The 22,488-nt window shown below is 46.2% G+C and overlaps 1 protein-coding gene across 14 annotated transcripts in view; it reads right to left on the bottom strand.

Annotated features, from left to right (window-relative positions):
* Window positions 1-22,488, bottom strand: part of ABLIM1 (actin binding LIM protein 1) — a 265,955-nt gene that overhangs the window by 175,192 nt on the left and 68,275 nt on the right. For 12 of the 14 annotated variants that reach the window (XM_036265688.1, XM_036265689.1, XM_036265694.1 and 9 more), the window contains exon 1: window positions 1,929-2,231. The exons of 1 other annotated variant lie outside the window; for it this stretch is intronic. In XM_036265688.1, coding sequence (XP_036121581.1) covers window positions 1,929-2,157 — 229 coding nt within the window. In that variant the 5' untranslated portion in view covers window positions 2,158-2,231. Of the gene's footprint in view, window positions 1-1,813; window positions 1,846-1,928; window positions 2,232-22,488 lie in introns of those variants that run through there. One more of the 14 variants, XM_036265704.1, reaches the window with a different exon arrangement.

The raw sequence follows: 22,488 nt of genomic DNA, 5'->3' as shown, positions 1-22,488 counted from the left end.
AGAATAACAGAGTCAGAGAGCAAGTGTTGGCAAGGTTGTGGAGAAACTGGAACCTTTATATGCTGTTGGGAATGTAAAATGGTGCGGCCACTTTGGCAAGAAGTCTGGGACTTCCTCAGAAGGTTAGACGTTAGCGTTCCGTAAAACCCAGCAATTCCACACCTAGGTGTGTGCCCAAGAGAACTGAAAACATATGTCCACCCAAAAAAATTGGGTATGAATGTTCACAGAAGCAATGGTTACAGTAGCCAAAAGGTAGAAAAATCCAAATGTCCATCAACTGATGCATGGATAAACAAAAAGTGGTCTATCCACACAATGGAATATTCTTTAACCACAACAAGGAGTGAAGTACTGACCCAGGCTACCATGTGATGCTAAGGGAAAGAAGCCAGACACAAAAGAACATCTATTATATGATTTCACTCAAACGAAACGTCCAGAACAGGGAAATCTTTAGAACCAGAAAGTAGATTAGTGGTTTCTTAAGGCTGAGGGTGGGGATGGAGAGGTGGGGTGGGGGTGGGGTAATGGCTAAAGGGCACAAGGTATCTCTTTGAGACCACATATTCGTGGGATGGTGATGGTTGCACATATCAGTGAATATGTAGAAACCACTGAGTTACACACTTCAAATGGGTGAATCGTATGGCGTAGGAGTTGTATCTCAATAAAGCTGTTAAAAATTAAAGCACCCCGGTTATAGGTTAACTTCCTTACCTCACCTAACTTTTTTTTTTGTTTGCTTGAAAATATTTTAAAATGTTGTTCTTTTGTTATAGAAATAGTGCATGGTCATTATAGAAAACTTAGAAGACACAACATTTTTAAAGGTCTCTTGTTCTCCATAAGCTACATACTGCTACCTCTGATCCTGACCATTCTTACCTGTTATTGGTCATTTGTGTTTCTATTCGTGCAAATGCTCTTTTCATACCTGTGCTCATTTTTCTACTAAAATAGTGTGGACTCAAACAAGGTTCTACAGAAAGTAACTTCACAGGACGATCTGATCATAAATTCCTAAATGGGCACCTTACCTGACCTGAACCCAACGCTGCCCTCCGCTCCGGCTGCCAAAGGGGGCGCCTTCGTCTGTTCTCGGGCTCCTCTCCACGTGTCTGTAGGGGCCGTGTCTAATACCCTCCACCTCCTGCATGAGTTCTGGGATTGCTTTTGACAAGGAGGGGGCAGGCAGGTGTCACCATCGTGAATAAAGGCACCACTCTAACTGCAGAGTCAGCAAACTCCCGGGAGCAATTCCTCTGTCCTCAGACTGGGCTTCCCCACTTCCTGCCCGGGCAGAGGGACGACGAGCTTTCCAATGAGCTTCGTTAAAAAGAAGCCTCAGAAAGTTCTCTCAGTATTATAAACCCTTCCTTTTCCTTTTCCTTTTCTTTTTAAATATTTCAATAGACGAGCCTTCCGTAGGCAGTGATACAATTTAGGCCTCGACTTTGCTTAGGTCATTCTTTGCTCATGTCAAGGTCATTCTTTGCTCATGTCAAGGTCATTCTTTGCTCATGTCAAGGTCATTCTTTGCTCATGTCAAGGTCACCCTTTATCATGTCAACTGCTTTCCCTGAGTATTTCTTTTCCATCACCCTTTATCACATGAAAGAACAGAGCTAGCCACAGAGGTCTTTCTTCTCCGTCATACTTCCTGTTGTGATCATTATTAATACCAGGCTTGAAAAGAGACACCTTTGTTACTAAGGTTATAAAATCACGGACAAAAATTACCCTCAGAATTTAGCTCCACAGCTGTATTGATTTTATAGTCTCCATTCCTCCCACCCCATTAATTACTTACCAAGATTAGTGTTCCCTCTGAAGACGACATTACGGAAGAATGGTTCTAGATAGTATTTTATTACCAGGCCAATCAAAACCACAAAGCTGTGTCCAGAGCGGGCTCGCTCACTTACCCAGAGGACCAGGGCTGTTAAACAACTGCTCGGACGTGCAGCAGACCTCAGGGTGCAGATACAGCAGGTGGGTGACAGTGGCACACCCGTGGGCGGGGGCGGGGCTCCCCGTGAGCACCAGCCTCCTCCTGAGTGAGCCCCTGGAGCTGCTTCTGTCAGACGAGGTGACTTTGATTTTCTCAGCGCTGCACAATTTCCCCAAACACTTTAAACCAAGCAAGGAAGGCATCTTGGCGTGGATCACAGAGAAACGAGAACTGGGCACCAGGAGCCCCAGCAGCTGTACTTCCCCACAACCCTCCAGACCCCTCGCTGTTTACTCATTGCCCAGCAAAGAAGATTAAGGAGGATGCATTGAACCGATTACCCTCAAGAGCTTAGGGCTCCCTAGACGCAGACGATCAGGTATACCGACAGCTGCTACCAGGCCCCCAGGTCTGAGACATGAAGGCATAGTCAAAAATCTGGTCAATAGCCAGAGCAAGAGAAAGGACAGAGCTGCAGATTCTAAAAGAATTCACCTGCAAATAGTCCTAGTAGATTCGATACCAATGGGTAAGAGTAGTGCGAATAGGACGAGATCATATATAATCAATCTAAAAATACAAATCAGAACATAGTCAAGATAGTAATTCCAAGTTCTCACGTGTTGAGGCTTCCTTTCAGATATCACAGAGCACAGACTTCAAATTTCTTCAGCTTCAATCAGAACAAATCCAGCTCCCAGCCAGGGTAACCAATCCTCATTTTCTAGAAGGAAACCCCTCCCCCTCCTGCCATGAAAACCTCTCTGCCTCCTTCCATTTACCCAATGCTAATGACATTCGGGAATGTTGTTTCACGGTTTTGTGTGCTTGCTGAGTCTAGCAGAATCGCACGATGCAGAGAGAATCACTGTACAGGGAGTTGCATGTTTTCACAGTTACAAGCTAGCAGGGCCCTCACACCATTAGGGTGCTGGTGTACAAAGGACATCCCTGGTGCTAAGCATTTACTCTCTGACATCAACCCAGTAATGTTAAGCAGAGTATGTGACAGTCGATAGCCACCCAACAGTCCTAAGTCAGACTGAATAAACCCACACCCCTCCTGCCATGGGGCTGTTGTGTTCTCAATCAATTTTCTTTTCATTAAAACCCTTACATACATGAAACAAAATAGAATTACAGAGCTGGAAAGACCTTTGAAGATAATCCAGTTGAGTGGTTCCCAAGTATCGCGGCACATACCAGTCGTCTTTAGGGCTTTGGAAAGGCACAAAATCTGGGGCACTAGCTCAGACCTCCAAATGAGATTCTTTGGGGCGGGGCCCAGGAACCAAAGTTCCCCAGACCAGCACCAACAGTCAGGAAGCACAGATCTGCTCCAGCCCTTGCACTTTAAGGAGAGCAAAGCAAGTCTGGGAGAAGCTAAGTGGCTTTCCCATGACAACACAGTGAGGCCATGGTGGAGCCAGGTCTCCTGACTCCCAGGTTCTGACTGTTCCTGCGACTGTCAGCAGGGCCTCCCACAAAAACTGTAGACAGATGAAGCAGAGAAAGGACAGCTTACTTCGGTTGTTACTAGCTCCTGATCTTGAATGCAACATTCAACATGAGCTCAAGAACCAGAGAATTCAAATGTGTTAGAATGACCCTAGCTCAGCGGGAATGGAGGGGACAGACTGTCCCTGAGGCGTCAGACGTGAGCGGAGCCGGGGAGGGTGGAAATCTGGGAGCTGTCTGCTACCCCAGTCATGTGGTGAAATTTCTGCTCTCCAATTTTAGGAATTAAGCCCTAGACCAACATTGTCCCTAGAAATAATCCTTCCAATGTCTTCTAAAAACAGTTTACAAAACAAGAAAAACACTGTGGGCGTCCTGTTTCTTGCGTGAGTATTTTGAAGAGCCGTAGGATGTACATACAATGGAAGATATTTTATTGCCATTTTCCAAAGTGTGGTTCCCGAATCAACTTGTTTGAAACACAGATGCCTGAGGCCCATATCAGACCTACTAGGTTCTTCTAGAGTATTTTCGTCATAAACATTTTAGTGTGGGAACCTTGGCCCTATACCACTAATTCCTTTTATGTGTGGTTAGCTTCCTATAGTTCTGTTCTTTGCAAACTGAGAACGTGAGTGATTCCATCTGCTTCTGTGTTCACCTGGCCTGTTGGGGAGGCACACGCAGAGTGTGTGCTTGTATAGAAAAGCTGGATGCAGACTCTTCACACGGGCTCTGGGACACACGGACAACACACAAACAGAACTTAGACAGGTAAGAGGATCATTTTCTTCAAGTGCAGCATTGTCTGAATAGCACAAAGTGTTACCGTGCCACAACTAAGCCGCCTGGAATTTTTCAGCACCAACTCTAGCTCAGCTGTTATATTGGCAAAACATATTCGGGCCACTCCTGCATTATTTGACGAGTTTATACATCCATATATTTAATTTAGAATTAACCGTGTTCTGAAAGACTGTAAAAGGAAAAAAAATTAAAGTCTTCTTCAAGGAAAGAATTATATGTAAGAAGCTTAACCTATTTTACGAATTTCAGGTCAGGACTGACAGTACACTAAACGTGGACCTAAGGAAGGCTGATGAGGCAGCAGAGGTTGCTTGTTTCCAAAGATCACCTGACGAGGTATAAAGGTGAGGGGGTGCCTCCTTTCTCAGACGGTGGAGAGTGAAGGGTTCAGAGGCGGGGCGCTTGGGGGTTGGAGCCAGCAGTGACAATGGGCACCCACGAACTAAGTTCCACTTTCCGGGTGCCCAGCATTCTTAAACCATCCTCTTCCACACAGTTCAGGGAAAGCATCCAGCAGAGGCCAAGCCTCCAATCTCAAAAACATGCTTTTAGTGGTCTGCCCGACAGCAAAGTCCCTGGCCATGAAACACAGCCCAGAGAAGAGCCCGGAGAGGCACAGGGGCCTGTCACTTCCGTTCCTGCACGCACACCGACCTCTGGCCACAGCCCACATAAAACTACAGCCTCAGCATTCACAAAGCAGTGTGGTGGTGTGGTGACAGTTTGTGTGGTTATAAGACCAGGTATCACAGTGCACTGCACTGCAAAGCCAGTGCTAATGACAACGCTTCACTTTCACCCACGGTTCTGCGGGCCTGCGTGTTTGATCAGAAACAGTTCCACTGCACTTCAACAAGCTCTTCTGTGATCAACTGTGAAACAAACCACCAGAAGGCAAACTCGCCAAAGGACTTCCACCCGCATCCAGAGGCCCTGAGCGCCCCGCCTTTGCATACTGTAGAAGCTCAATGATAAAATGAACCCCAACGTCGGAGCCAGGCATTTGGGGGCTACGCAGTGCTCAGGGGACAGATGACACCTTAATATGATCTTAATGATCCAGTCACAGGTCGATCCCCACAGCAATTCTCCACAAATGAATTCGGACTTTTCTTTAATTTTATTCTATGGAATGATTTGGGTCTTTTTTTTTTTTTTTAGACAAATGTCCCTGCCCCCATTTAAATCACCGGCCTGTTAAGAAAAAATAATATTAGACAGAAAGACTGCCACCTTTAGAATTTGAATCTTTATGGGTTTTAGTTTTCTAAGGAAAGGGTATGAATTTATAGCCTGTGGCTTCATCAGTGACCATGAGGTTCCTGGCTTTTCAGCTTTTGCTTTCATCAGAAATGAGCCAACAAAGAACTCAGCGAGCCCATCGGAAACATGTGCAATAGCTCACAATACTCGGGATGATCTTTACTGCTGAGCAGAACAGATTAAGCGGAGTAACAGCAGTTTCTTAAGGGGGAGCACTCAGAGGACGGGGCGCCACGGGACGTCTAGACAAGGATGCCTAGGCCCACTGGAAGTGCGACCACTCCAGAAGCTACTCCTGCTCCCTGCCACCAGCAAGTCCTTAAGAGAAGGACTAAACTTAAGCATCATCAAGCTGGGGCATCTCCTCTGCAAAGCCCAATGCTTAAGGGGTCTTACCCATCCCTCCAAAGCAGGCAGTGATTTTCTGAGCATACTGGCACAGGCTCCCGTCTGGGTAGGGCTCCTCTGGAAGGCCTGCTGTGTCCATCACTCTGCAAGCAGCTGCCTCTCTTCCCGTAATGCCACCCGTCCCAGACCTGCTTAAAATGGAACGCACAGCCAAGCCCCCTCATCCATAGCGTTCCCATTAATAATTCAGGTACTACATAAAATCTGCTGAGCATACAGGATCGAGAGTGCCAAGGCACTCGGAGGACTGAGCATAATTAGTTTAACAGACAGCAAGTGTCTCAGATTACTCTCTGACAATACTCTCCACGGGCAAGAGTTCCACATGGTAATGACAGCCACGCTTGGAATTCCTTCAAGGAAGCAGCGCAGATGGGAACGCGCTGGGGGAGGGTCACGGGCATCCCCCCAGCTCAAACCCCATATGTGAGACAAGGCTGCCCCAGGAATCTGTCCCATTGAGTCAGATCACTGTTATTGACCCGTGGCAAAACCCACCAGGCTGTGGTCTCCTCCAGTGGCAGAAACTTCTCTGTGCCCTGAGCATACCCCATGCTCCCCAATTCTTCATCCTTCTCCTGTTTCTTTCACTTTTCCGGAAATTCCTCATCTTCTCCCATTTGATCTTTCTGAGAATCCACCTGTCCTTAAAAATCTCCTCCATCAAGGTTTCCAGGATCACTCTTGCTGTCTTGTCCCCAAATATCAGCTCTATTACTTCAATTTCTTCCTCTCCTGTCCCCAAATAGCAGCTCTACCGTGGCATTTATTATCTCCTGCTGTGTAATATGGTTACCTGGAGACTGCCTTATTCCCCTCGCTAGCTGATATGCTTCTGGGGGGCAGGAGTCTTGCCTTGGTCCCCGGTTTCCTTCACATAGGACTCCACCCATACCAGGTGCTCCATGCCCTGCATAGAGAATTTGACAATTCTAGAGAAGAAGTGACTGTGGAATATGAGTGCCCAATATTTGGGTAACAGTCGGATACCAAAGTCAAGACGCACTTCGGTCAGTGGGACCTGCTTTTGGAGGAGACGGAAGGGTGCATTTCTACACCAGTGGGTCTGAGAACCGTTCCCACATGTGCAGCTGTAGGATGCAACTGTCCTCCTGCTGGTCAGAGCTTGCTATCTAAGTGCCACTGAACCGGAAGGCTCAGGCGACAGGCGCATGCCCAAGAGGCAGGGCCAGCTGTGGCCACAGGACGCCGTCCCCGTGGTGGGTCAGTCGGAGACAGGCTGTCCTCGCTGGCAGGATTAATAGCTGAGCGTGGACGGGAAAGCCCCGCGTCAGCACTCGGCCCACCTCTGCTGACCGAGGTGCTGGCTCCGCAGCAGGTGCGCGGCGCCCGCCTGCTCCAGCTCCCCGCCCCCTCCCCGGCTCCCCGGGGCAAAAGTGCAGAGGGAAGCATTTCCAGTGGCCAGGGCGACGTGTTTACCATTCATCCCTCTCAACACGGACAGCTACACCTGCTGCTCACTGGCCGTTGACTAGAAACCGTCCAACACCCAAATGATCCATTCCCTAATTGTGCCGCATCAGCGCCCCCTGCTCACAGTGTCTTCCCTGGAGATCACTGATGACTGGGCTGCACCCCCGACTCCAGAGGAGCTCCCTGCGGTGACGGTCACAAGGAATACGAAAGGCATGGAAGGAACAGAACAGGAGGCCCGACCAGGAGCGTGTCTCTCCCGCTCAGACGTGGACCGAGAGCTGACGACGCAGGCCGGGTGCGAGCTGCCTGGGGCTGAAGACGGGCCCTCGAAGAGCATGCGCACGAGCAGGGGCCTCAGCAAGGATGCGGCTGATGCAGTGCAACTTGCTAATACCCGCAGCGCGCAGCCCCGGGATGGAAGGTCGGGGGCTGGGTTAGAGATCCCGACCCGGCCAGGGGGCCTTTCACTGTTCTGTCTTAATGAGAGGAAATGCGTTGCAGAATGAGAAGTGGTTCGCATTGCGCATTTTACACGGGCAGTCTTATGTATTCCTATTATATTCCCAACAAGGGCATGCAGAAAAGGTTCTGCCCTTTAGGGAGCCCGAGCGGGGGTGTCATACGTGTCCCCCTGCCACGTTCTCAGCACCATGCTCTGATGCTATGAAAATCCATGAGAGAGAGATTGAGTCAGTCTGGTGCAGGAGGATGATGGAAAATATCATGTTTGATCTGGACCTTGAAGGAAAACACTTACTAAGAAAATAAGGGGACTAGGGTAAGGTAGAAAAGAAAACCCAAGTAGAGCATGCTCCAGAAGGAAGCTTTCTCCGGATCAGACATGACGCTGGGAAGAGAGGTCAGGGAGCATAGGTAAGGTCTCACGAGGAAGAACCTACCCACCCACATATGACTGAGCAACTCTCTTTAGAGAGAGGCTGTGGCATCGTCTGTGAGCGAGCACAGAACATGCCTCCTCACTGCTGTTCTTCCTTCGGAGCGTCTGGGAAGACTTGGCCCGCAGCCACACACGCAGTCCCACTGATTCATTAGCAGCCTCTCTCTGCACCTCACGTCGTCCAAGCACTGTGTAGCCACAGCTGTGTTCATTGTGGCGCAGTCCCGTGGGGCGAGGTGGTGGCACACTCTGCGGAGCTCCCATCTCAGACGGAGATGCTGAGGCCCGGGAGGACACAGCTCCCCCCCAAATGAAGCCCACAGTCAGAATTGGATGTTTCAAGAGAACCTAAACCCCCCAAAGGCAAACCCAAGGTTGTCACAGGAACAAAAGAAGCCTTTGGCTATTCTGAAGTTCAGGACTGCAGAAGGTTTTAGAACATGGTGTTCTAAGTGCGCCGCAACGACTTTTCTAACCAAGGAGAACTCTCTCTTGTCTTTCCACAGTCTGGGCTGATCTGGTGACTTTCTACTGTGTCCTTATTCTTCTGGAAGGGACAATTTATTGGGTACAATATTGGGAATCTGGTATGAAAAGGATGCTTTCGGGTAGAATCATCCCCCAGGCATCATTTCTTCTACTGGTTGTCAAAATAGGGTATGTAATACCTCAAGGTAATCTATTGCAGGGTAGAAGGAAAATTCTAGATCATCTAGATAAAATCTTGTTCTTTACCATTTTAAATATGTGAATGCTTTAGAGTGTACATCGTGTTAATATAGTGCAGGTGTATTATTTATTCGTAAATAATGCACATAAATATGCATTTACCTACTTGCCACTAGGGCTGCAAAATCAAGAGAGTTTGGAGACCAGGGATTATTCTATCAAAATAAATCATAAGGAAACCAGCAAGAACTCAACTCACCAGTTGAGTTGAAACCTTGGATGAAACCAAGGTTAAAAATACACAAAAAAGAAGAGTGGTCGATAAATGCATGGGCTCTGGAGTAAGAAAACCTCATTCAAGTCCTGGCTTTGCTATTCACTCCTGGGCAACCCAGGTGAGCTGTTCACTTCAAACCTTGCTAGCCTCTTCTGCAAAATAGTAGATATTATGTATCGACTAAAGCCCTTTGTAGTTCCCAGTACACAGGGGGAGAAGGGGGCGGCTCTACAAATGTTAATTCAAAGGCTGCAAATTCAAACACTCATAGAACTAAAAACAGAAATCAAAGCGGCAGCTGAGGCCGGAGTGTGGTCCTGCAGTCCCTGTGAGGGGCAGGGTGTGTGTGAAATACGTTCTCCACTTAAAGGAGCAGCACCAGGCAGATCCAGGCAATTACTGCTACTTCGGAAGGCCAGCCAAGTATTGCCAGATGTTCAGAATTTTATGTGAAATCTCCCAAGTTTCAAACATTTGCAACTAATTAAAAAATAACTCTCCACATACCCACCCCACCCACCAACAAAACAAAACAAAACGTGTTTGTTCACAGACCTGCCATAGCCCGGAGACTACCAGTCTGGGACCTAGGTTGAGTTATTTCAAACCTTGGTATAAACCCTCTCGCCCACCAACCTTACGCCAAACCGATGCCATGCATCTCGGGCACTGGAGAAGGCAGCGGGTGCCAGAGGGTTCGAGGCGTCAGAAGGCTTACGTAAATGCTTCACACCTTCTCATTTGTAGAACTGGATTAGAATTATGACCTCTCTGCTATAGACCACTGCAAGTGTGGCCATGTTTTCCCAGACAACTGAGTGTACGATACGAGTAACACCTCCAGCAGCACATTTTACCACTTTTTTTTCCTTGTCACAAATAGAGCAGCATGCCTTCTCTCCACTCTATTATTTTATCTATACCTATATCGTATAATCTTTGATCTTCGATCAGTAGTAGGATGCTATGATACACATTCCTCTGCAATCGTTCCCCTTAATTTTGTTTCTTTTATGAAATTCAGGTATAATTACATTGAGTGAAGACATAAATCTTAGGGTTACACGTCAGTGAGCTGTGACAAACGCACTGACCATGTGACCCACATTTGTATCAGGACAAAGGACACTCCCGTCGCCACAGAAAGTTCCCTGCGCTCCTTCCCGGTCAACCCCAGCCCCACAGCAGACGCACGCGCTGCACTGACTCCTCTCACCATTTTTACACAATTCTAGAACTTGATATCAATAGAACGATCCCGTATGGACCCCTTTGCCTCCACGTCTTTTGATCGCCATGTTTGCGACATTCATCCATGTATCCCCAGTGAGTTCTGCCTGTCCCATTTCCCCCGGTGTGAAAATCGTAACTTCTCACCAATGTGCGACACAGCATAACCTGAGCGTTACTACCCCATGAGAAACACCCATTTCCTGAACTCTTGGAAATGAGAACAAAGGTAATACCTACTTTCGGAGTCTCCAAGCATGCCAGTGTTGGTACCATGTCATTGATTGGGGCAGGCCGTGATCTGAGGGTAGCCTGGGTGGGCAGAATTTGGGGTGGGACAAGGAGAGCCACTGAGACAAGATTCTTAGGAAAAAGTCAGAGTCTGGTGGACAGAGGTGGTGATGAACCAGTTTCAGATGTGATGACAAGCTTAAGATGTCATCAGAACACCCATGGGGTGGTGTCCTGCAGACAGCTGAGGTCGTGCTCTGGAGCTCAGGGGGAAAGGTCACAGGTCAAGATGTCCACCAGCAGAGGTTGGGGCCGCAGCAGTGGATGAAAGAGAAAAATCTCTGGGCCTTGGACTTCTTGAAAGCAAAAGTGGTCTCTCTCATTTCCGTGTCTGCTTCAGGGGAGTGCTTCTCTGATATTCATGAACACTGGACCTTGAAATGAATCCTTCATGCTGGCTATCTGGAAAAAGAATTAAATTGCCCAACTAGACTCAGTTTACCCAGACTGACTCTGCACATAAATGCTCAAACGTCTCAGCTTTCTGCATTAATTGAATGGTCCAACTCAGCAGAACTTCCTAGCATTCTAATTAAAGACACATAGATTTATTGATTGAAATTTCCAGTAACACAGCATAATGCTATTACACCCTGCCAAGAAGAGAAGCAGTTTAAAACACAACACTTGCAGAAGGCTTCAATTCATCACAGAGACATTAAACTCACCTAAGAGGAGACAAGTTTGCAGAGAACAGACCCAGAAAAAACTGGACTCAAAAGAGTATTATCCCTTCCATAGTCTATGCCATCATGACACATGAGCACCCTTCAGTAAAAATGTTCACAGAGCCCTGGCTGGTTTGGCTCAGCAGTTGGAGCATCTGCCTGCGGACCAGAGAGTTCCGGGTTCGGTTCCCGCTAGGGGCATGTACCAAAAAAAAAATGTTCATAGAACAATTCGAACGTGGCACAGACCAGGCTCTGTACAAAGGCAATTCCATCAGCATGTGTTCAGCATTTCTTTGCATACAGCCCTGTCATCGGTATATCACAGAAGAACAAAGGACTTTGCTTTTTATTTTCTGATGGAAACCAAAGTACTCTTTAAAGGTGTCCAATATAGGGGCTCTCAAGACAAACCAAACAAAAATAGCCTGTACCAGGATGAAGTGGGTGGTGGATATCTTCAACGGGACAGATGGGTCACTGCAGCCGTGTGTGTGTGTGTGTGTGTGTGTGTGTGTGCTTCTTTTACTTATTTACTTCTCAGAAGGAGAGGATGGCACGATTCATTTTTAGACTCATACTGGCATATGGAGAAATGCTGGCGGGGGGGAGGGGCAGCCTCAAAATAGAGAACAGAGCAAATGGTAATGCCTGAAAATGTAAAAGGGTGGAAAAAGAGCTTTTTAAGAATAAGATTTACAATGGCTTTTAAATCATCATGGCAGAGCTGAAGAAAAGGAACTGCATACTTGAAGGACCACAGGACCCAGGAAGTGAACAGAAACAGAGTGGGGTTGAGGATCACAGGCCCCAGGGAGCATCACATCAGGTTAACTGACCCTCCAGCACGCCTGCCTCCAGCCGCATCCTCTCCTAAACTGTCCGCTGCCCCTCTCCTCTTGCGGGACCTGCTCCAGGGAGCCTGCCCGGACCACACACCCAGAAACTTGCTCCTCTCTAAATTGCTACTTTATCCCTAGATTTTCAGATTTTATTTCTAATCGAGGGCCAAGTTACATCACGTATCTTTTTAGCTATAGTTTCTTCCATTTCATTTTCTGATACTGAAGTAACACAATTCATTACAGTAAGTCTAGGCAACGCTGAAAACTATAAAGAAAGGGAAATAACACAAGCCTACCATACAGAAAGCACTGTTCATCTTCCTTGTATGTCCTTCTAGTTTTCTAAAATGAAATTGTTCAGGCAGTTCAGATCATATTACATATGCAATTTATAACTCTGATTTAGCAAAACTTGCTTCTATGTCATTCAAACCTACTGTAATAATTTTTAATGTTTTGTTGTTGTTGTTGTAATGTATCTTGCATGCAGTCAGGTTCACACATCTCGAGTATCTGGCACGGTGAATTTTTACATGTGTACAACCACCTCCCAGATCAAGATCTAGAACATTGTTAACCCCCAGAAGATTCCTTTGTACCCGTCAATACTGCGTCCCCCTCCCTCCACGTAACCGCTGTTCCGACTGACCACAGTGGATTCGTTTTGCTAGCTTTTGAACTTCAAGACAATTCACACAGTATGTCCTCTTCTGTGTTGGGCTCTTCACTCAGCATAACGCCTGTTCAATCCATCCATGTTACTGAGAGGATCAGTAGCTTTTTAGTTTTGTTCTTGTTGGGTAACATCCCATTGAAAGAATACAGCACAACCAAGTTACCCATTCTTCTGTCGCCATCTCTCGGTTCCTTGAACATGCCACACTTCGTTGTCACATCACTCAGGGACCTCGGACACGCTCTTCCCTCTGCTGGGCCATCTGCGTGGCTCCCATCACTGTCAGGTTCCCTCCTAGTCATCAGTGAGGCCCCCACTTACACTTCCTCTGTGAGGCCTTCCAGGGTGTACCAATCTACATTAGATTCTTACACTAGGTATTTCCTCACGGTACCACAGTATATAATTATACGATTACCTGTATGAAGCCTGTCTTTCCAAACACCTGGAGGAAGCTCCGTGAGAGCAGGGACCGTATCTACTGTTTCCCCAATGACCAAACCACGATGACTGGCCAATAGTAGGTGTGTAATGGTTATTTGACCTTTTTTGTTTCCATTAAAGATCAAATCCCTAGAGTTGCTTTTAAGTTTTTTTGTTTTAATCCTCATCCAAGGATTTTTTTTTATTTATCTTTAGGTAGAGAGAAAGGGAGAGACAGGGAGAGAGAGAGAAACATCGACGTGAGAGGGACACATCGACTGGTTGCCTCCTGCACGACCTGGACCAGGGCCGGGACGAACCACAACCGAGGTACGTGCCCTTGGCTGGAATTGAACCCGGGACTCATTGGTCCACAGGCTGATATTCTACCGCTGAGCCAAACCACCCAGGGCGCTTTTAAATTTTAATGGAAAAAAAAAGAGGGATTATGGGCAAACATTGAGGCAAATGTATTCGGAGGAAAACAATTTAAACAACGAAGCAGGTGAGCTGGTGAGTAGACCATGGCTTGTAAGGAATCTCTGTGTACACCTTTGGTTTCAATCCTTAAGAAGTGCAGTAGTTGCTATTTTGAATGTACATTTTAACTATGAAAAGCCTCGCGTATCCTTAGTCACTTGTGTCCAGCAAACTGAGAGGTAGTGAGAGAACAAAACGTTGCAGTCAGACCTGGGTTCAAGGTCTGGGTCTGACTCTGCCATGATGTTGGGCAGACACTTCTGTAAGCTACCGTCTCCTCCTTTGTAAACTAGGATAATAACAGAGCTGTGGAGACTGCTGAAGAAGGTCCTATGACATGTAAAGACAGTACATGCCCATGTCACGTAATAAGCACTCAAAGCTGTTTAGCTGCCTTAACTATTGTCATTCTTCATGCTACTGTGGAAGTGAAGGAACAAGAAGAGCAAGAGCCTGTTAAATCCTTCAGAACCAGAGATGCACAGGAAGGCTCCGACAGTCATAAAGAGACTAAAAATAAGTTGCTCTGACTCATAAAGAGACAGAACATCAGCGAGGTGATGGCGAGGCTGGGTCTTGGGAAGTTTCTTGGCAGATCCTTGACTGACTCCCTCTTGGGGCCTCTCTTGCTATGTGAACACACGGCGTTTCCACGGCTGCCACGTGACGGCAGCAAGTCCTCTGTGAGCTTGGTGAGAACTCGATGTTCTCTGTGTCCCGGGGGCACTGGGGTTCCCGCAGCCACGGAAGAGCTGTCATCGTTGAGAGATGGCCCCATGTTGGTGACTCTTAGGCTGGAACCTACACTGATAAAATAATGGTACGGGGCCCTGTTCTTCACATGCACTTACAGACATTAGTTCCTGAAATGCTTACAAGGACTTTGCACATGTTTTCATTTCCTAGGGCTGCCTTAACACAGCCACAGATTGGTTTGCTTAACAACAGAAATGTATTGTCTCCCAGCTCTGGAGGCTAGGCGTCTGAGATCAAGGTGTCTTCAGGGTTGGTTCCCCCCAAGAGCTGCGAGGGAGTCGTCTCCAGGCCCCCCTCTTGGCCTCTGGTGGCCTCGGGTGTTCCTTGGCCTGTAGCTGGTTCTCTCCCTGCATCTTCACATCGTTTTCCCTCTGACTGTGTCTGTCTCTGCATCCAAATTTCCATGTTTACTTTTTGTAATTAAAATTTTTTTTCTTTATTGTTGAGAGTATTATTGAGAGTATGCCCACTTTGTATGAAGACACCGGTCATACTGAACAAGGGCTCATGCTAAGGCCCTTAACTGGATCATCTGCAAAGACCCTGTATCCAAATAAAGTCACCTTCACGGGCACTGGGCCAGGATCTCAACATATTCTGCAGGAACACAATTCAATACACAACGGTAAGAAAAGAGGTGACGGAAATAGAGGAAAGAGAACTTCCCCCAAAAAGAAGAAAACATAATGTACATAACAATTTAAAAAAAAAAAAAACATAACCAGTAACAATGAGAATAGATTTATGTGATTATGTTACCTGGAAAAATGATGCTTTTCCAAGAAACCCAGGGATTTCAAATTATTGTGCTCTCAAAACCTCCCTAGAATTCCTTTTGCTTTTACTGCTAACCTGGAGTATAATGACTAGGGTGGAGGATCCGCAGTCCTGTCATGGTGCGGTTTTGTGTTAATTATATGTATTAAAACCAGGAGGGGTTCGTTACCTTGGGAAAAATCCTCCTGCCTCTGAGGAGACCGCTCCTCCGGGACCACGGGCACGTTGACGACACGCTGTGGTCTAGTGGCCCGTGGCTGCGCTGGCCCAGACCAGGAAGGGACGCATCGCGTGCTCGCTTCCCTTGCTGCGTCCCCAGGCGAGCACTGTGCTAGGAGCTCAGAAAATGATACTGAAAGGAGGGAAAACAATACCTTACAGACCCCCCCCCCCTTCTGTGTGTATTCTGGCATCTCCACCAGGAGAGAAAAACCAAGAAACCCCTGAGGAAAATATGAAGCTTTAGAAAACTTTGAATAGAATTAAGACTTATTCCAGGGGCATTCGTCATTTCCATCTTTCCTGAAGGGACACGCTAAGCCAGCGGTTCTCAACCTGTGGGTTGCGACCACCCCCTTGGGGGTCGAAAGACCTCTTTCACTGGGGTCGCCTAAGACCATCGGAAAACACACATTTCTGATGGTCCGATGGTGATTCATAACAGTAGCAAAATTACAGTTATGAAGTAGCAACAAAAATAATTATATGGTTGGGGGTCACCACAACATTAGGAGCTGTATTAAAGGGTGGCGGCATCAGGAAGGTTGACAACCACTGCTCTAAACTCTTCAGTATCTGGATTTAATCAGAAAAATCTAAAGTGCAAAGCCACTGATGACAAGCTGACTGTAGTTGAGTGAACAGGTGTTAAAGATTTCTAGCAACACACACACACACACCCCTTTATTTTCAAACAGTGTTCTTTTTTCTATCCTCAAATATGAGGGAAAACATGAAGATCCCTAAATAAAATCTAAGTGAAATAGAACTGGGGTGGAAAAATACCCATTTGAATCTTGCATATTATTTCTTAATACTTAAAAATAAATCATTCCTATTAATTCTATTAGTTTTTTAAATACAAATCTAGGTCACATCAGTCGAATAAAATGTTTCAAGTGGCATAAAATGACATCATTTTAATTAGGTAGTCCTTTCATTTATTTCTAAATGTTTTATTTATTTTTTCCTCATTCTCCAGCCAAACAAAAGCATTCAGATTCTCAGTAAACATGTTTTCAAACAGGCTTTCAGAAGCAGAAATTATTTGTAGCACGTAATACTTTGGAACAGTGATGAGTTTTCATTCTGACTGAACCACATTAATCTGTTGGAAAATTTATCTATTGAATGACCATACAGTTTTCTGACTTCATCACCAAAACATATTTTGTTAAACTAATCTTTATTGCCTTTGAAACTACTGATCCTTTCTCAAAAAGTCTTCAATAACTGACTCTTATTTTGTTTTGTTTTTTCAATATTCTGGGCTTGTGGTCTATAAACTAATTTCTGCTGTCTGATTTTACAAATGAATGTTCATTCATTTCGTATCACCTAAGGCCGTTGTGCTACAACCACAGAGACCATCTGGTTGACAAAAGCTAAAATACTTACCATCTTGTTCTTTACAGAAAAAGTTTGTTGTAGGCTAGCCACACACAGTGTTCAAATCTTCTATTTCTTAGCATTTTGCTCTGTAAACATCTTATTCATTGGTTTCATCTGAGATCATTTCCTCAAGTATGGTTAGTAAGGTCCCCGAGGGGCAGAATTGTTTTAGTTTTGTATTGCAAAATGGAAACTGTCAGGCTACATGGACAGAAGACTTTGGCTGCAGTGAGTCCAGGGAGTGTTCATCCACGCCCCATGCTACGGCCACTGCACAGGTCCAGCAGGTTACACCAGCGGCCCTGATGTGTCACCCCTCCTGTGTCCAAGCCCTCTGCACATCCCTTTCCAACGCCCTTCCACTCCGAGACTGAATTTCATCCGCCGGGTGACTTGCCACGGCCTATGCTTTGAGGAAGAAGCGACTGTGTAGAGTTTTGAGCTTAGCCCTCAAGAGATCGTGCACGTTTCTGCTTGATCTCCTGTCCTGCTTCGCCGCGATGAGGACATGGCTGGGCTAACCTGCCGGTCCCAAGAGGAGGGTGAGAGATCTGGGGGGGCAGAGCTACCCCCGAATAGGAGTAAGCCAATCAAACTGCCCACCAGTCCTGCTACAGCTGCTGACACCCAGAATACCCTGCAGACTCATGAACATTGATAAATGAGTGTCGCTTTAAGCATCTGCATTTTGGAGTGGTTTAGGAAGCAGTGACAGCTAATTGATCCAAGAGTAAGTACCCTGTCTGAAAATACCGCTAACATGTTTTTTTTGAAATCTTAAAGGGAAAATGGAAAAATTGCTACACACACACACATATTTTAGTGACGTGGTTTTTATGGGACTATACTCTTAAGATAATGTACATAAATGTCCCTTGTCAGCCCTATATCAGAAAAAGTTAACTAATCATCCCGTGCTCATTACTGAGATCTCTGAAAGATAAAAAAATCAGAGTTTCTAAGATCAATGAACTTATAATTCTGTTGCAGGAGATAAAATAAAGTGTGGGGTAATTAGATTGCAAGACAGTAACTGAGTGCCAACATAACCTCAAGCTTCTGGTTGGACATGCTGCCGTGAACACGTGTTGATTTCTGTGTCTTCACAAAACCCAAAGACAGCAAGAGAGCAACAGCTGTGGACAAGAGAGGGCAACACAGCTTTGGAGCTAGAAAGTGAATGAATGACACAAGCAAAGAGGAAAAAGTGGAAACTTGACCAGAGGGCAGATTTCATCTCGGGACGAGTGGGGACCGGCCAGGGACCGGAGCTGCAGGGACCGCTGCAGGAGGAGAGGAAGGAGAAGACAGTGAACAGGACGGCGGGTTGAAAGCCTTTGTGGTGAATAGTGAAGCCTCCATGTCCCCTCCCCTTCTCTGTGCCAGGACACCACCCCCAGTGACACTGGCTGAAGATGACATGAGGTGCTGTCAACCTGGATGATATCCCGTCCCTGTCCCTGTGTGTGGAGATGGGATACAAGAGGGGCCGCAACCTCTTCAACTATTTCTAGCTGTGTATCCCGGTACTTAAATCTGTTTCTCTAAGTAAGATGCTTATATGGCCATCTCTTGATATTTTTTCTCATTGTAGACATTACCTATTAATTTACAACAAATAGTTAGGATTTAACTTTTCGACATTCTTCACAATAGATAACGTCGAAAGTGCGAAGTCCAGAAACACACTCTAAACCTTTAGAAACCATCATTCCAGGCATCAGAAGAAACCATGGAAACAGATGAACAAAGAGCTGCCCTTAGGGATGGCGGGGATGGGTCAAGGAACTGCCCATTTTCGAAATAAGCCTTCAATACTATTTGACTTTTCCTTCTCGTGGAGGGAACTTTCATGGAGTGTCTACTACGTGTCGGGCACTGCACTAGAAAGATATTGCTACATGGTGATGAACAGGATGGAGTTGCTCCCTTCACGGAGCCTTCAGTTCAGTGGATGAATGAGCCAGGGAGAGGGAGGGAACCGTGAGCTCGGGCACTTGCGCCGTTTTCATCCGACATGCACTACTCACTGCCCTGTAGGGTTCCAGGGCAGGCTCAGCGCGCCGTGGTCCGGAAACCTTTCTGTCTCCCTCCAAGCAGAGTGCCCTTGTTTTTGCTTGTCTGTTTTTCATTTTTAAAGGATTAGAGAGAGGGGGAGGGAGGGAGGGAGGGGCAGTAGTTGCAATGACACAGACCATCTATTCTGTAAAACCTACAATTTTACCATCTGGCTCTTTACAGAAAACGTTTGCTGACTCTTGTTCTAGGGACTTAACTAGACTTTCCTCGAGCGCTATTAATTATTCCCCCCAAGCAGATCAAATGAGAACTACTTAAAATTTTTTAATAGATTGCAAGTTTATGCAATCATAAAAAATAAGAAGGTCTAATGTCCCACTTAGAAAAGCCACATTCTGTAATAGAAATGCCACAGTTTTGGTCATCACAGGGAGTGAGGTTAGAGAAACTAGAATATTTAAAAAAAGAGAGAGAGAGAAACTAGAATACTGGGCTCTCGTTCCTTTGCCTCCTACTCACGGGAGACAACACTATTTGACTTTTAAAACTAGGAGCATGCTTTACATTGATGAAAAGAAATGAATAACTGAAACCATAGTAGTTACTCCCTAGATTTGAATGGTGGTCCAGGGGAGTTTTTTTGTGTTTTACAATAGTATTTGAAATTTTTACAATAAAAGCTCATTCTGTCATGATTTGTATAACAAAAAGTAACATAAAATATACACATTAAAATGAAATAATCAAACTAGAATCAAGGCCATGGATTTCAAAGCACTATGCAACAATATAAATAGTTGGGAAACATCTGGATTTCTCAGGTAGAACTACAGTTGCTAATTACATAAGCCACTCATTACTACAGGTAAGGACTGTGCCGTGGGTTTTAGACATCCCCATTGAATCCTCACAGTCATATAAAGCAGGTAGGACTATGAGCTCCATTTTACAGATGTGGAAACCGAGGCTCAGAGAAATGAAGGCACTCGCCAAGGTTACAGGCTAGTAGGTATCAAAGCTGAGATGTGAGCCAAATCTCTCTGTCTCTGGAGCGCAAGAGTTTAACACTGTGTTCAGAAGGAACAGGCTTTCCGTCTGCAAGTCCATAACTAAACACTTATATTAGAAGACAATAACTTTGAAATTCACCAAAACATAGTCATTTTAGCAAGGGAAAAATAAATCCCCAATCCCTCGTTGCTCTGGCTGTGAGGAAGGGCAGAGATGGACCCTGAGGACCAAAGGAGCCCCCAAGCTGGAGCCATGGGACGAAGTGACCTGTGGTCAGCCTTGAAGCCAGTGGGGTCATCTATATCCCATGGAACCCCGGGTCTTCCCTAGCCAGCACCCCAACCTCCTTAGGTGACTAGAGCTCTTATACCTTGTATTCCAGTCCTTGAGCTCTTTACCCTGCCCAGGTCCTTACTAATTTCTCATCTTGGTGAGTTGCCCAGCACAGCTTTGGCACATAGTGCCCTGGATCCTTCCAAGGTTATAGATTCTAAATGACAGGGATTTATTCTGAACAGCACCTAGCTCAATGCCTGCCACCTGCTGGAAGGTGCTTAGCAAATGAATGGAAACAGACAGAAAGTTAGTGACCGCACCAATGCCTGGTCCAAGGAGGGCTCTGACACCTCACACGTCGGCACACCCTCCCGGATGACGCAGCCCATCAGTGGCAGCTCCTGCAGTGAGAGCACCTTCAAAGCAAAATACTAATGACACCCATGCGGGCGTGGGCGAGGCCAAGGGCCCCAAGTAAAATGGCCAGTGACGTTCATGAACCTGCATGAGTGTTCACACAACCAGAAACACCTTACCTGTGCAAAATAGGGAGCATAAACCATTTACAAATTGTCAATAGGGGTGCGCTTTCCATAACATAGTACCACCCCACTAACGGTGACATTTTTCCAAAAGCACCATGGGTCCCACTTCACCTTCTAACTCTTTTTTTTTTTTTAAATGAACATTATCACCATCTTTTTTTTTTTTTTCTTATCCTCACCCAAGGACATTTTTCCATTTTTTGTTCAGACAAAGCAGGAGGGAGAGAGAGGGAGAGAGAGGGAGAAACATCGACGTGAAAGGGACACATCGAGTGGCCGCCACCCGCACGACCCAACCAGGGCCGAGGACAAACCACAACCGAGGTGCATGCCCTTAGCGGGAACCGAACCCGGGTCTCTCTGGACCGCAGGCCGACGCTCTAACCGCTGAGCCAAACCGGCCAGGGCCCTCTGCATCAATTCTTACACCCACAGTCCCCCAACCAGCTCCTGCCCGAGGCGCGGCAGGAGGGACACGGGAGGAGCCCCCCTGAAGAAGGAGGGAAGAGCCAGGGCAGCTCGGTCACTGATTAAAGCATCCGGGACCCAGCTACGAGAATCAGAGGCAAAATCTAAGCACGGGCAGACTTGCCCATTATAGATCCTTTCAAAATACGCTTCTGGCTGAAAACAAGGTAATGAAAATGGTGTCCATATTCCCAGTGGAGAGTACTTCTAAAACAATGCAGCGAGCCCTGAGGTTTCAGACAGAAGGTGTGCCCGTGGTTAAATCTCAGGATAACCTGCCCACTTCCAGTTTCATTAAGATGGAAATTCAAGCCAACTGTTGAGTGTTCCAGGGATGCACTTTCTATAGATTCCAGCCAGAAGCAGGTGGGAAGATTTCAAATACCTTAAAGATGCATCACGGAGTGGCCAAGAAGAGAGCAGTGAAAAACAAAGAAAAGAAGTGAAATTTCTTGTCTTTCCACTTTGAGCACTAATTATATATACATATTTCGATATATGACTTCTTCTGCTTACTTATAATCTCTCTGTCCTGAGAGATTTTCCAGAACCTGCCCTATCTTTCCTGGAAATCAAAACTGAAACCCACTCATTTGACAGTGCAAGGAGAACAGAGGGTTTGAAGTGTATTCACACACAGACACACAGACACCTTTAGATATTCTAAGTTCATCTTCAAGACCCCTTTCAGTTAGAAAATGCCATTGAATCACTGTTTCCAAACTCAAACTATCAGTAAGCAATACATTAATACTAATTAACACACACGGTGTTACCATTACAATCACAATTCAGATTCTATCTTCCAGGGGGAGCCCAGAGCGTGGCCAGGAACCCAGAGGCCTTTTGTGAACAGCAGGGGATGTTACACCTTAGAAAGAACAAGGCAGGAGGAAGTCCGGGCAGAGTTTTGGGCTGACTGCCCACACAGGACCCATTGTCAGCTTTACATTTCATTATCCTGATGTTTGTCAACTTTTGTCTCCCCCGTAAATGACCGAGGCAGATCGATAAATAAGAAACCACATTTCCAGCTCTTTCAATCCGCCTCGTCTTTTAAAATAATGTCCATTTTCAGGAGAAAATGTTATGGCACAAGAAGCCACCATGAATTATTCATCAGTTAGAGTGGGCCAACCTCCAGTTCCTTTGTATGTCTCAACAAGCGTGTACATGTGGGGTGTAGTGTACGTAGCTCCCAGTCCTGCCAGTCCTGGGTGGAGGCAAACCCGAGCTCGCTG

This window comes from Molossus molossus, unplaced genomic scaffold, assembly GCF_014108415.1.
Source record: "Molossus molossus isolate mMolMol1 unplaced genomic scaffold, mMolMol1.p scaffold_m16_p_17, whole genome shotgun sequence".
NCBI lineage: Eukaryota > Metazoa > Chordata > Mammalia > Chiroptera > Molossidae > Molossus > Molossus molossus.
This window is presented reverse-complemented; position numbering and strand designations above follow the sequence as displayed.